General features: G+C 39.2%; 2 protein-coding genes across 4 annotated transcripts; both read right to left on the reverse strand.

The window, feature by feature from the left end:
• Positions 1–7,027: 7,027 nt before the first annotated feature.
• LOC142620358 (uncharacterized) lies at positions 7,028–8,503 on the reverse strand. The gene has a single exon (XM_075793738.1). The coding sequence runs from the start codon at positions 8,501–8,503 to the stop codon at positions 7,028–7,030; it is 1,476 nt and encodes a 491-aa protein (XP_075649853.1).
• Positions 8,504–9,284: 781 nt separating this feature from the next.
• LOC142621171 (uncharacterized) lies at positions 9,285–11,828 on the reverse strand. 3 transcript variants are annotated; one of them, XM_075794488.1, is made up of 4 exons: positions 11,601–11,828; positions 11,400–11,466; positions 9,656–9,736; positions 9,285–9,538 (listed from the first exon to the last, which is right to left on the reverse strand). In XM_075794488.1, the coding sequence occupies exons 1-4, from the start codon at positions 11,760–11,762 to the stop codon at positions 9,477–9,479; spliced, it is 372 nt and encodes a 123-aa protein (XP_075650603.1). In that variant the 5' UTR covers positions 11,763–11,828; the 3' UTR covers positions 9,285–9,476. The 3 variants fall into 3 exon arrangements, with proteins under 3 accessions (XP_075650603.1, XP_075650602.1, XP_075650604.1); XM_075794487.1 differs by having other exon boundaries at positions 9,656–9,739; XM_075794489.1 differs by lacking the exons at positions 9,285–9,538; positions 9,656–9,736 and adding exons at positions 9,857–9,875; positions 10,092–10,170.
• Between the last annotated feature and the right edge of the window lie 1,919 nt (positions 11,829–13,747).

Raw genomic sequence — 13,747 nt, forward strand, 5'->3', positions numbered from 1 at the left:
GCTATTTAGCTTACGAAGAAGGCTCGGGCAATCTCACGAAGGTGGTCCAGAATGAACTCCACAGCAAAGCCCATGCTAATAAGCTCCTGTACTGCAACCCTCCACTGCAGGATCCTCTCGGTAAAAACGGTATCAACAAAGTTCTACTTGATGTCATTCATCACGCTCCCCAGCAGCTTCAAAAAGTGTTCCTTAGCAGAATAGGCAAGGCAAAATCTTTGCATGAAGTCACCGCGACTGCTATAGACCGCTTCTAGATGAGAAGCACAATCCTCAAGCCGCAGCCATGGAAGTCAATATAGGGAGGCCCAGAACCCCAAAAGTCTACAAGATTGAGGTCATTAACCTCAGGTAAGTCAAAACGAGCAAAGAAGGATGCGGCCTCACTCACTGGATCCGGAACTGTGGCAGAACTGCTGCCCACCTCAAACTGAGAAGGAGCAGTGGGAAGCGGACCTGGTAGGAGATATGAAGATTGATATAAGAAATCATGAAATAAGCAGATTGAATTCATGATGAAAAGGATGAAGAAGAGAAGGGGAGGAAGAAAAAACTCACCAAGACCAATGAGAATGGGGGCTGTAGGAATGGCAGAAACTGGTGCTGTAGTAACGGCAGAAACAGGCACTATAGGTGCAACAGGAGAAGTGGCAGCAAGCATCGCTGTGTCTATTGTAGCCCCTGGCTCCTCAAAGGTCTTTGCAATCAGAGGAACAGACATGCAAAGTAAAGGGAGACCACATCAGAGTGGTATATAGATGTGGTCAGTACCCATGAATTAAGGGAGAAACGTACCCATGAATTCAGCCTCGTGGTCAGTACTCTCCTCTTCTTTAGATTCAGAAATCCTCTTCTTCATGACGAGCTCGTCATCAGGATCCTCAAGAACATCTTTAGATTCCTTAGAAGACAAGTCTACGTTAGGCCCACGTGTAGCAAAGCTGGGGATGGAAGAAGGGGTAACCATCAAGGAGGAGTCATCCTTCACGGCCTGAGATAGAGCCGCGAAAGGATCATTGGTAGAGATAACGAGAGGTGTGGCAGGAGAGGCAACCTCGGTCTGGGCAGCAGCAAGAGGAACAGGAGCAGTCTCACTAACCCCCTCAGTGTGAGTACCCTCATTTATGGATACCAGTATAGTAGGAGGAGTACGAGCCTCAGCAGGAACTCCCTGTGTGGCAGCAGGAGTGGCAGAAGCCGTGGCAGGAAATACCACATCAGCCCCGTCAAAGAAACCTTCCATGGGTGTGTCCATGGAGGCAGAAATCTCCTCAGTTGTGGGGTGATAAATGGAGATAGGCTCGGGCTCGGCCTAGAAGAAAAAAAAAAGTGAAGAAGAGAGGAACGCATAAGGGTTGATGATGCAAAAAAAAAATTAATGATAAAAAAATAAAAGAAAGAAAAGAAAGAAGAAGGAAAGGAAGGAGATGTACCTCAAACTCAAACTCATCAAGTGAAATAGGATGAGTGGCAATCATATGCTTAGACTGCAAACAAAAAAGGGGACAAGAAGAAGGAAATGAGTCAATGAGTATACGAAGTCAACTGCATGAAGAACCTTATACAAAAATAATGAAGGTAAAGAATAGTTAGAGATGACATACACTCCGCTTGGTAGTGGTGGGTGCGAGGGGAGGAAAGGTCTTCCTTTTGCTGCCTTGAGTCCTATTAGAAGGAGGAGCATCAGTAGATGGCCGTGGGACAGTAGGCCTATACTTGTTTACAGTAGGGCGCCTGCTGGAATAAGTACAAGCAGAGGGAGGAGTAGAGCTCTCTAAAACTATGTTACCCATGGGAGGAAGGTTGCTTTGGAACGGCACGATGTCCGAACAGGTCCCAAAAGAATCATCACTCTTCTTCTTCTTCGCGGACTTAGACTTGGCAAAACTCTTCTTCACGAGCACAGGAATGTTGGTCACTTTCACCCTTTTCTCCCAACCCGCGGGATAGTCACCGGCATGCCAGAACCACCCTCTCTCTTCCTCAACCCACTCGAATATGGAACACCAACTCTGCTTCTTGGTATACGCCAACACAAACTTAGAAGGCAGGATTAATCGAGGATTGGCTAAAACAACTGTACCAAGCCCATCAGGAGGAATAAGAGAAAACCCACGGCTACCTAACAACTCCTTCTCAAATGAAGTCATCACCGCCTGCCAATATCTGTGCATGGTAGCAGTACAAACACCCTCTCTCTATGAACCTGGAATAGTAACTGCAGTGAAGCGCGTACTCCAAAACTCAAAGGCTGTGTGCCGCAGGAATGGATGAACAGAAGTAGGGGACTCCATAAGAAAAGAAAGGACATCAAGAATATCCTGATCCAGCCCAAACTGCCTCCTCACTCTGTTAGCAGGGTAGTGCACAAATCTAACACCTTTATCAGCCAGGTAAGGCAACCACTCGGCATTGGTGGCTGCCAAGTGATACCCCTCTCCTCAAAACCAGTCAACGGGGTAGTGGTCCCAACAGTATCAACAAATGGACCCATCACAGAATCAGCACACGTATAACCCGTGCCTAAATTCCTATATGCTCTCCACGAAAACCCAACTCCTTTATCAAAGAACTCAACAACAAAATGATCAATCGGCTTCAAACAAACCCAACGAAAAGCCAATGGAAAATCAGACTCAAACCTTCTGCAGAAACTAGTGATGACCTTCGAACACGAATGGTACTTCTCCTTATCAAAGCGGATAGACCTACACTTTGTCAAATGCTTGGAACAACGCTTGTACAACAAATGCTGTAGAATGGTGCTATGAACAGAGGTAGTGACTATGTGGCAGGAACCCGCCTGATTCTCATCACTCTGTAGGATATCCAACTGAACATACAGATGTCCCAGGAACATGGGTGCTAGTGGCAAACTCACCCCAGCAGAAATCTTAATGGATAATTGAAAATACAAAGGCTTCACAGCATAATGAGGATGAGAGCCAAAGATAAACTTACAGAGCCAAAACGTGACGAAGGCCGCACGACGGGTAGCAATGGAGATCTTAGAAGAGGAACTAACCCAATAAGACAATTTCGCGTTGCCACTCATCTTCTTCCTCAACTCAGCCTACACGACCTCCTCTTCTGGAGAAAGCTCCAAAGCACCGGGGTCAGCGTCACCAAAAATAGGCAAAAGCAATTGGTTTGCCACATCTTCCAAAGTCATAGTGATCTCACCGTAGGAAAGAAAGAAAGAAAGTGTGAGTAGCGATGCACCATCGACGAACCAAATGACGGAGATTGAACAAATCTCTGAAGTTAGACAAGCAACGAGACAAGACAATAGCCTTCAATACACCGGCCCGCTGTAGCGACTCCATAAAGCCCGTGTCGAACAACTCCTTGTCCACCCATTCCTTCCAACCCAAAGCCGTACCTGATCCAAACTCGAAGAGAATGGGGACAGGAAGTGAGGTACCTTGGCAGATGGCAAGATCAGGAATTGAGGAAGCCAGCGGAGCCTAAGAGATGTCTGTGTTGCGACGGCAAAGGGCAAGCCACACACGGCCCAACGACGGCTGCGTGTGTTCGCCGAGAACTTTTGAAAAATGGGCATGGGTATCGTACCAAGGGTCTATAAGTGGAGCGCACTCACTATCGGGATTGCACCGCTCCTTTTCCTCGTCGGAATGGTCCAATTCTGAATAGGCGGCCTCTTTGCCTCTCTCTCGCACGACAAGATCATAGGAAACAACCTCTTTTCCCTTATGGCGGGAAGAACCTTGGCTTTTCACCGGCGTTATGAGGTATTGGTTGATCGGAGTAGATGGTTGATTGTGTTTGAAAAAGAAGACACGGTGAAGAAAGGGGAAAGGAGAGAATGTTTGTGATTGAAATGCGAAAGGACTCGTTCTTAAGTACCAATGTCATTAAGGTTGACCCGAAGGGACGCGATGGGTCAATCATTGGATAAGGGATGGAATTAATGAAGCGGAGGCCGTGTTTCAAAATAACTGCTAAACTGAAAAATTCGAAGAGACAACACTGTTCATAGCAGGAAAAGAAAAAAAAAATATATGCATATATACACACACACACACACACACACACATATATATGTATGTACGAGTTGGGGTCCACTGTTCGAAAAAGCCCGCGAAGGAAAAGAAGAAAAAATGATAGGAAGGGCAGGAAAGTCTTTATTCGCATATAAACTGCTAGAGCATTTCATATGCTTAGAGGGCTAAATGTTAAGGCTCATTTTTGAGAAAACCCATCAGCAGAAAGAAGCCTAATAATACGGGCAAGAAGAGAGTTAGGGGATTGATAGGAAGGAACCATTAATGGTAGGAATAACGGATCATAGGCCCATAAAATAATTAAATTGGTCTTGAGAAAAGTAAATGGGCCCAGAGGAGTCCAAAGAAGAAAGTAGTAAACTCATGGGTATTATGTAATGAAGAAAAGCAAGAATGTGCCACAGTAGGCCCGATGTAATGAAGTAAGAAAGAAAGGGGTTGATGGAAAGCCTATGAGCCCCAAGGATGAAAGATAAAGTAATTGGGCCAAGGAAGCTCAAAAGAGTTAGCGAGGTGCCCATGGGAATGTAGCATTAGGGAATGGGCCGAGGATGCCCAAGGAAAGCAAACGGGCCAAGGATGCCCAAAGGAAAAGAAATGGGATGAAGGAGCCCACAAATAATGTAACAGATTGGGAAAGCCTAAAGTAGCATGAATGACCATGCGAGGTCATTGAAAGAAAGACAGGCAGTAGGGCCAAAGAGGCCCAGCAAACATGGGTCCAATAACTCCGTGGCAAGAATAGCCGAATGGTGTGGCAGGATTGGCAATAAGACTGCAGGTGGAGCAAGGAATGAACTAAAAGGAGAAACCCAAGCAAGGCCCAGCCTTTGAAAAGAAACAGGCCAATAAGGAATGAAGGACCAGAGGATGGTTCACGCCATAAAAGGTCAAGGATCAACGGCAGAACGCACAGATAAGCCCCAGAACACAGTAAACGCATGAGCAACAGACAGGTTTTGGACGTATGCAGGAAGTGGAGCATGCACAAGACCCAAGCATTACCAGCCTATACCTAGCCAATACAGGAGTAGTGGGTCATGGGTCAGAGGCAAGAGAGGGTATGGTCTGGCGGTGGGGAGAAGGGGAAGCCTATTCTGGGGTTTCCGCTCAAGCTCTTTTGGGAGAAATGTGCTGCTGGGATGACATACTGCCCAAAAAAGAAAAGATGAGCTGGAACCACTAGGTGCATGCCATGAGGGATAGGAAGAGAGAACACCCACACTGTGGCAGATGAAAAGGTCACGGTGAGCAACAAACAAAACAACCCTCTTTGTCTGATAATGGGGAGTGGCACAACCAGCACAGGTAAGTGGTGGTGGCTGGGGCACTAACAGACCAGTGGTGGTCGACAAAGACGCCCAGACCAAACAAGATAAAGGTTGTTAAAGGGTAAAATGGTAAAGAAATAGTCACGGCAGGCAGTATATAAAGAGCCTTTGCGGTGCATAGTAAAGGACACAATAGTGGCAATCACCACAAGAGTAAGCACCATCACGCCACACAAAAAAAAAAACACTAAAGAAAAGAGAGAAAACGAATAAAAGAGTCAAAGAGGAGGGAGGAGAGAGAAGTGAGATTAAAAATGAATAAAATATAAATACAAACTTGCTACACTAATTTCTCTTAATACAAACTTATTGTTTACAATTGCTCAAAAATTTTATTAAATCACACTTGGATAAAACTCAATTTGAGGGCGTGTGTTGCTAAAATAGCCATTTGGCAGTTTACACCCAATGCTAATGCTCTTAAAAGAAGAATAAGGTACCCGCTTTACAATGCTTCAATAATAAAGCCTCTCTAAAGCATTCCTCAGTTATGCTGAATTTTGTTGATTTTGCAGCAATTATGCGCTTGCGTTTTTCTTCAAGTGCCAAGATATCTTTATCGAATTTATCAACAGCATCTTCTACTTCTTTTCTAATTACACGAAGACCAAGGTAAGCCTCCACAACTCTCTTCAAATGGTCGAAAGCAAATTGAATTTTAAATTCTGCGAATTGTAATATCCTCAAGGTTGTCCACCACTTGAGAAGCAAATCTTTTGTGATTTCCTCAACCTTAGTGTTTATCATGCTATATATACTTTCACAAAACATGTTATATAAATACATTCTTACCTTTGGCCTTAACGTGGACATGGCACTAATATCCCCGTTTTTGGAGAGCAAGGGCTCAAGGATAGGGGCCAACCTTTGGATAATCATGTAATCCCCAACACTAACTACCTCTTCTATAGGAGCGCACTCAAAGTTAACCTCGGGAACCTTTTCTACACTCTTAAATGGTGTAGGAATCTTTGCACCACGATCAAGAACCTTCATGAATTGTGTGTAATTCTTGTCAGAAAGAAGGAAAACTTCAAGTTCACTTTCTTCTTTTCGGTCATCCTCTTTAGCTATAACTTTTTTTGTTTCTACAACTCTCAAAATACTATTCAATTGCTCAATCTCATCTCCACTCCAAGATTTCAAAATATCATACCAAGTCTCAGTTGTCTTGACTTGTATTTTCTTTTGCACCATCTCCTTTGCCTTATTTTTGCGAATCAACTTACCAGAATGTCCAAGAGTACTCCTCAATTCTAAATCTCCATACTCTCCCTTTAGTGATGATATTATCTAGACACCAACCAGAGATCAAGTCAAGAGTATTGTTAGATTAAATGAATAAATTCACCATCTCCTAACAACTTAAATTTCTGGAAGAATTATTAATTTAACATAGTATCATTTGTTACCACCTCACCTCTCATTTAAGCTTTTAGAAGAATCGGTAGTTTAACAAAAATATAATTAATTAAGAACATAAAATTTTTTATATTCGAATGACTTCCATTAGGTCTAGCTAGTAGCTAATAGGTTATGGTTTTAACTTTGAGATCTTCAAAAGCAAAAGATTGTATATCAAGTTACCTGTGAGAAGACACATTGAATTTCAGCAACATAATGACATTCTGCACAATAATAAACGGGCAATTGTGAATCTCTTTCTTCATCTCAAGCATGACAATAGAATTCATCTTTCTCATCTTCCACTTCCTCTTGGACAGGTGAATTTGCAAGGACGAGGGGATGTGTATTATGATCTTCGTGTTTAATGTGATATGGTAAGGGACCACAGGTGAGATGGAGATTGAGATCACAATAGAGACAATTGAAGTCATATGATTCACAAATATTAGATTTGCAAGCGCTGCACTGAAGTTTATTGCTCTCTATATTGTCGTCCCGGACTCGTAGAAGGTGAGTGTGACCTTCGTATGTTATGGCAGGCATCATCATAGTACTGCATTCAACATGCAAACAAAATTGGCGCGGTTTCTTATTTGATATGATGAAATCACAATAGAGACAAATGTAGAGGAAATAATCGGTGGTAGACTTGCGACAGGCATTGCATCTATCATCAGAATAATTACTCTGATCATCCAGCAGGGTGAGAGGGTGGTATGGATGGAAGGGATGGCAAATCTGTTGCGGGAACTCAAGGCATGATTTATGAAAGTAAATCTTCTTGCAGAATAACGAGGAAGCTCTGCCACTGTCACAAACATAAGTAGGACCTGTGCAGCGTTTGCCACATAAACGGCAATGCATAATCTGTTCTTGATCATCGGCCTTGCGGAGTGACAAAGGATGTCCGTGAAGGAAGTGCTGAATCTGATCACTTTCGGGTTTGATGCAATCGATGGTGGTGGGCAACAGTAAAGTGCAAGGAATATCCATCACAAAATCTTTGCATTGTTCGCAGCTATAGTACCAGACCCGGGTGAACTTCTCATAACAAGCTTTGCACGTAATATCTTCTTGATCTGATAGTGCGGTAGAGAGGGTGAGAGGATGGGGATGATAGAAGTGTTGGATCTGTGGCGGCAACTTCCTCTCAAAACATGACCCATCATGGATAATTAAACGACATGGGATGCAACCATAGGTTGAATGATGATGATCTGAGCAGTGTGCTAGACATACGGTGCAATTATAACGTTCATTGGCAGGCACCTTGTCAAGGAGTAGCAATGGATGGTGGTGGCAAGGATGTGTGAGAAGTTGCTCTTTCCATTGCACTTCTTCTTCTATTACCTTTACCGTCCTCATAAAAGCGCATTCACGATCAAGTTGGAAATTGCAATCTTCGCAGCGATAGACGAACCCCTTGTAATGCTTAGTACAACCATCGCACTTAAATAAACCACCATGGTGATAAGGGTCATGTGGCTTTAGGGTAAGTGGGTGTGGTGGGTGAAAGGGGCTTTGAACATGTTGCGGAAGCTTTGCACATGATACGTGTAGGCTGTATCTACATCCCTCGCTGCAACTGTGTATCTGACCATCGCAGTATTCTCTGCTGCAAACGTAGGCCTGGCCATCGCAGTATTCTCTGCATGCCTCGCATAAGATTTGATCACCTCTCTTTTTGTTACTCAGCGATAACACATGATAAGGGTGATCGAAATGATTAATCTTCTCCATCTCCAGTATTTTCCTTCCCAAATCGCCAAATACCAATACGAGCTTTCATTTAATAATACGTAAATAAAAACAAGAAGAAACTTTTGACTTTGATTCCTTCCTTCCTTCATTGTGTCTGTTTCTTCTATGATTTTTATTAACAAAGTTTGCTTATTCTCTTTATTTTTTTAAATGGGCCAATCCGCATCTTTTACCTTATTTTCGTGAGATTAAAATGGATTTTATTAAGCAATTGGCCAGCTTCCGCCTAGGCGTCAAGGAAAAAATATATGAATTTAAAAATCAACGTAACTTATTTAAGCCATGTGGTATTGATTCCTAGGATGTTTGTTGCTGAGTGCATGTAACCTATATGCCGATTCTCAATTCTATTTTTCTAATTTCACCATTTAATTTTGATTCCAAACAACTATTCTGATATGCCATCCATTTTGCTTTATTCATATTTTTATTTCAAAAACACAAGTCCCCCCTTTGTAAAGTTTATTGTCCCACATCATAGCATTATCAAATTACAGGCTCAAATATTGAAGTGATCATGTAATTTTCTTTCTTTTTTTCTTTTTTGAATTTTAAAAGTCATACAATAAACTATAGGGTGTAAAGTAATTTTTTTTTTTTTCAATTTTAAATTGAATGTAGGACTGTTTGAAATTGACCCGAATGGTCCATTTGGATTGAAAGAGAGTAGTGTAGAGTTGTACAGAAATGAACCCAATTTTCCGCCGACTCTACTCTACTCCCCTCATTCCCCTCAATCCAACAAGGCCATAAGGGGTCATTTTGCAACTTGCACTTTTCTTTTTCTTCAGATAATGTAAAAAATTATTGAGTACATACACAGAAGACAATAAAATGTGAGCTACCATGTTACAAGCATCTTGAGTCTGAAAGGAAGCAATTTTAATCTAAGCATCTCTACAGCCTGTCCTCTCAAAAATAGTACAAGGATTGAGTTACTTTTCCCATCATTTTATTCTACCATTGCATCCACAGAAGCAGTAGTTGGCATAGAAGATTTTCTTTTTTTCTTACCTGAAACATATGCATCTGATATGAGTTGAGAATTTACCTAAAAATGGTTCATATCAAATAAACGATCAAATAACTAGGCATGGCAGCAAGGACATGGCATTATATCAGAATATCTACCTCTATGCTTTAGTTGTTTAAGCTTCAGAGTCTTCTTCATGTGAAATGTTGTTGGCGTTTTGTCAGTGTCTTGAGATGTGCCTGCTTCCAGAAATAAACTCATAAAAACTTAAATTTAACATTCAATGCAAGGTAGTCAAAGACAAAAGGCGACCTTAAGTTGCCAAGGCCTTGTATTGCCCAAGTCATGAGTCAACAAAAGGGCACTAGCCCGAGTCAACTGAAATATTATAACAAGAAAATTTTAAATGTGTTGCACAAAGAAATTAGGACTATCAAAAGATTTCAAAATAGGATTAACATGGTTTAGGCCCTATTAGTTATTCTAACAATAGGTTTTACAACAAGTTTCTACTATAATTTAATTAATCTAACAATAAGTTTTACAACAAACTTTTGTAAATTAATTTATCTAACAGTAGGCTTAAGCAGTCACCTTACTCGCCTAGGCTCTAAAGGTGGCCTCGCCTTAGAGCCTTTAAGGCGCTTTAGTGGTGCCTTGCCTCGCCCGGACTCTACAATGATTCAATGCAATGTGGATAAGAATGACCTACATATTGTAACACTTTTCTAAGATGCATATAGATGAAGAAAGCAAGTTTCCTGTGTTTCTTAAGAAATTACTCTAAACTAAATGTAAGGGGAGTTGGTCTCTACTCTCTACTCACCAATGCAACTTTAGAAATAAAAAATAGAAATTTATAACCATATGTGCTATAGCACTTCAATTTCAGAAAAATTAAAAGGCATCTCAAATAATACCAAGTAGTTAAATCTACCAAGTAGTTAAATCTAGTTCAATCACATGCTTATTCACATCCACCAAATTTGCGTCTAATTCATTAACATCCATGGGCAATTCAAACACCAATGCAATTTTTGATTTAAAAATATAGGTCATGACTAGAAAAATAATTTCAAATTACGCAGAAAAACAAAAATGAACTGGTAACAATTCAACCTCTAAAATAAATTCTATGAAATTTCCCAACACCATTCACCCATGACCCAACTCAAGCGCAATCGATTGTGTTCCCCACATTATTCAATTAGGTCACCATTTGCCTTCTGCCAAAGAGCTCTAGCTCAACTAGCACCTTCTCCCTTGCAAGTGCAAGATTGAAGGTGAGGTCTTGGGTTCAAGACCCACTCGTTGGGTGTGTAATTTACCTATAAAAAATAAAATAAAAAGGCCATCATTTGCCACTTAATAAGGCAATGCTTAGGATAGGACTGTTCAACCTGGATGCAGCATTATAATGACTATCCTAATATACTTTGATTCACTCATGAAGTACTAATAACCAACACCCCCCCCCCCCCCCCAAAAAAAAAAAACCATAAGGCAAGTGAAACCATATTCTTTTACAAGTCTCTAACCGAGTTTAAAACACAGGCACAGCCACACGGGCGTGTATCCTTAAGTGTATTAACATAGCGACTTTCAACTAAGATCAGTATCTCATATCATAAACCATAACCAAACACGCCCTGTTGCAGAGAACCAAAACCATCACCTGACCTGACTATAGTCACCATCAACCATGTTTTACAAAGGGCAACAATCCATCAAGCATGATATGGGTGCTTTTTATTTTGATTTCTAAAGGCCATTTAGATTATTCAACATCGGAAAAAGTCCATACTAATAAGTTATCAGTTGGTAATTAACATGCTAATAAAATTTTAAATATATCATACAAAGGAAAAAAAAAACAAATAGTAAAAGGGTTTTGGGAAGTACCTTGAGATGCTGCCATTTCAACATCTTCCATGCTAACTAGACCCTTCTCTATAGCATCCTTCTGCTCCTGATTTTTTCAAAAAAAAAAAACAACAACAGAGAATTAAGTACAACAACCATTCACAACACCAAGGTACAAGCATAATATAAGGGCCAAGTCTCAACATAAAATTACAGAGAGAGAGAGAGAGAGAGATGTACTCTGCGCCATTTCTTCAAAAGCTTGCGCTTGCGTTTGCCGGAGATAGAGAGAGGTTGAGGCCTGTTCTTGAGCTTACCTGTGGTAGGGTCTCCATGAATCGCTCTCTTTCTCTCTGCTATTTGAGCTCTCCTCCTCCTCTGCATCACATTGAATTTCGCCATTTTTTTTTTCTCTTTTTTCTTTTTCCTCTTTTCCTAAAACCCTAATCTGAATCTCTCTCTCTCTTCTCAGCGCTCGCTTTTTATTATTCTCAAAGGGTTGCTCTTCTTGCTCATTGGGTGGGCTGAACTGGGCCTTGTTCATCCATTAAGTTAAGCCCAATTTGCTTCTCAAGTATGATGCTACTGAACACGTTGAACTCGGGTCGAGCTTCTTTGTTTAAATTTACTACACATTCAACCCACTATTTTGGCATCTAGATTCGGCTCTATTTGGGCCACTCGTTTGTCTTCTTCTTTTCAGCTTCTTCTTTTTTTTTTTCATAAAAAAAAAAAAAAAAAGCAGCTTTTCTGTTTAACTTATTTAGCTTATTTGTTTATGCATAGTGTTTTAGCTTATATTCTTTTTTTTTTCTTTTTAAGTACAATCATTATTTAATTCAACTTTCAATAAGAATTATAAAGTAATGTCAAACGTACAAATTTATACAAAAATTTTCATAACATTTTACTCATAAATTTATACCGATTCTTTTCTAGGTCCATTATTGACACTAGTTTGTAACTCCATGCATATGCATTGATACACTTAAAATAAGAAGTATAATATAATTTATATATATATATATATATATAATATTTAAATACTATTGATAGTTATTTTTATATTTTGTTAACTCTTTAAAAAAATTTGTAAGAATATTATTAGGTATAAAATGTAAATTGCCCATTTTATTTATTTATTGTGAAGCACTTTTTTTTTTTACGATTCATTTATTATAAACACTTTGATTTTTGTACTTAATAACTTACTTGGATGAATATTTATGATGTGGTCTCACGTTTGATTTTAAAATTAAGAGATAAAACTCTTTAAGAATAAATAATTTAGAACATATAGCGCAAAATTAGAACTCTAATTTGAAATTTTAATTTGAGTTTCTCTTGATTTTACTTATTAATATATATATATATAGATTACTTTTTTACCTACTAATAACAATTTCTCACTTCAAAGATCGTAAAATTTTGACTCTAGACTTATCAATCTTACATTGAGTGTCATACTTTCAAAAAAACAAAAAAAAAAAATACATTGAGTGTAAACATAGTGGGATACATTGTTGCCATCAGCTTTTCTATTTAGCTTTTTAGCTTTTTTTTTATTATGTATATTCTTTAAAAAAACCTTATTTCCTTACAACCATACTTTATTAATCATCTGTTAACAAAAAAATAAATAAATAAACCAGCGCTAAATAAACATGTACACACATTTACATTTCTAGTGTAAACACAATCTCGATATTTTTAATAATAATAATAATTAAAAAAAAAAAAAAAGACTGTAACCAAAGTCAGATATTTTGAACAAAGATTTTTTTTTTAATTTTTTAAAGAATGGAATCTCATTTCTTTTCCTTTTATAAATAAATAAAGGAAGATGTGAGATTCAAACTATAACCATGAGATATCACAAAAGATACAGTTATCACTGGACTATTTTTGTCAAAAAGATCTCATTTCATGAGGCAATAAAAAATATATTTCTCAATTTTTAGAATCTATGTACTGATTAAGATCACTCCTCATGAGATGGGAAAAAAGCAATCCAATGCATCAATTCCTAAATTTTGTTATAAATTTTCATCACCAAAATTTTCGGGGTACTCATAGAATAATTTTTCATTTAATTTTCCCCTTCTTGTGACAAACTCATAGAATAATTTTTCAATCAATTTATTCTTCCTTTCTTTCGCCTTTTCTCCGGTCTTGAAATCTCATGTTAAATTCTTACCCATGAACACACTCCAAGCGCCAATATGGTTAAACTGTCTTAGCTATCGGTTATTAAGAAATCTAAAACTAAAGAGCTACTCTTGGAAATTTAAATTCATAAGAACAAAATTCTTGATAGAAGAATTTATTATTATTTGGATATGTTTAGAATTTGTACTCATATCATGGTGTGCTCCCTATTTCTCTCT

This window comes from Castanea sativa, chromosome 12 (assembly GCF_040712315.1).
Source record: "Castanea sativa cultivar Marrone di Chiusa Pesio chromosome 12, ASM4071231v1".
Taxonomy (NCBI): Eukaryota; Viridiplantae; Streptophyta; class Magnoliopsida; order Fagales; family Fagaceae; genus Castanea; species Castanea sativa.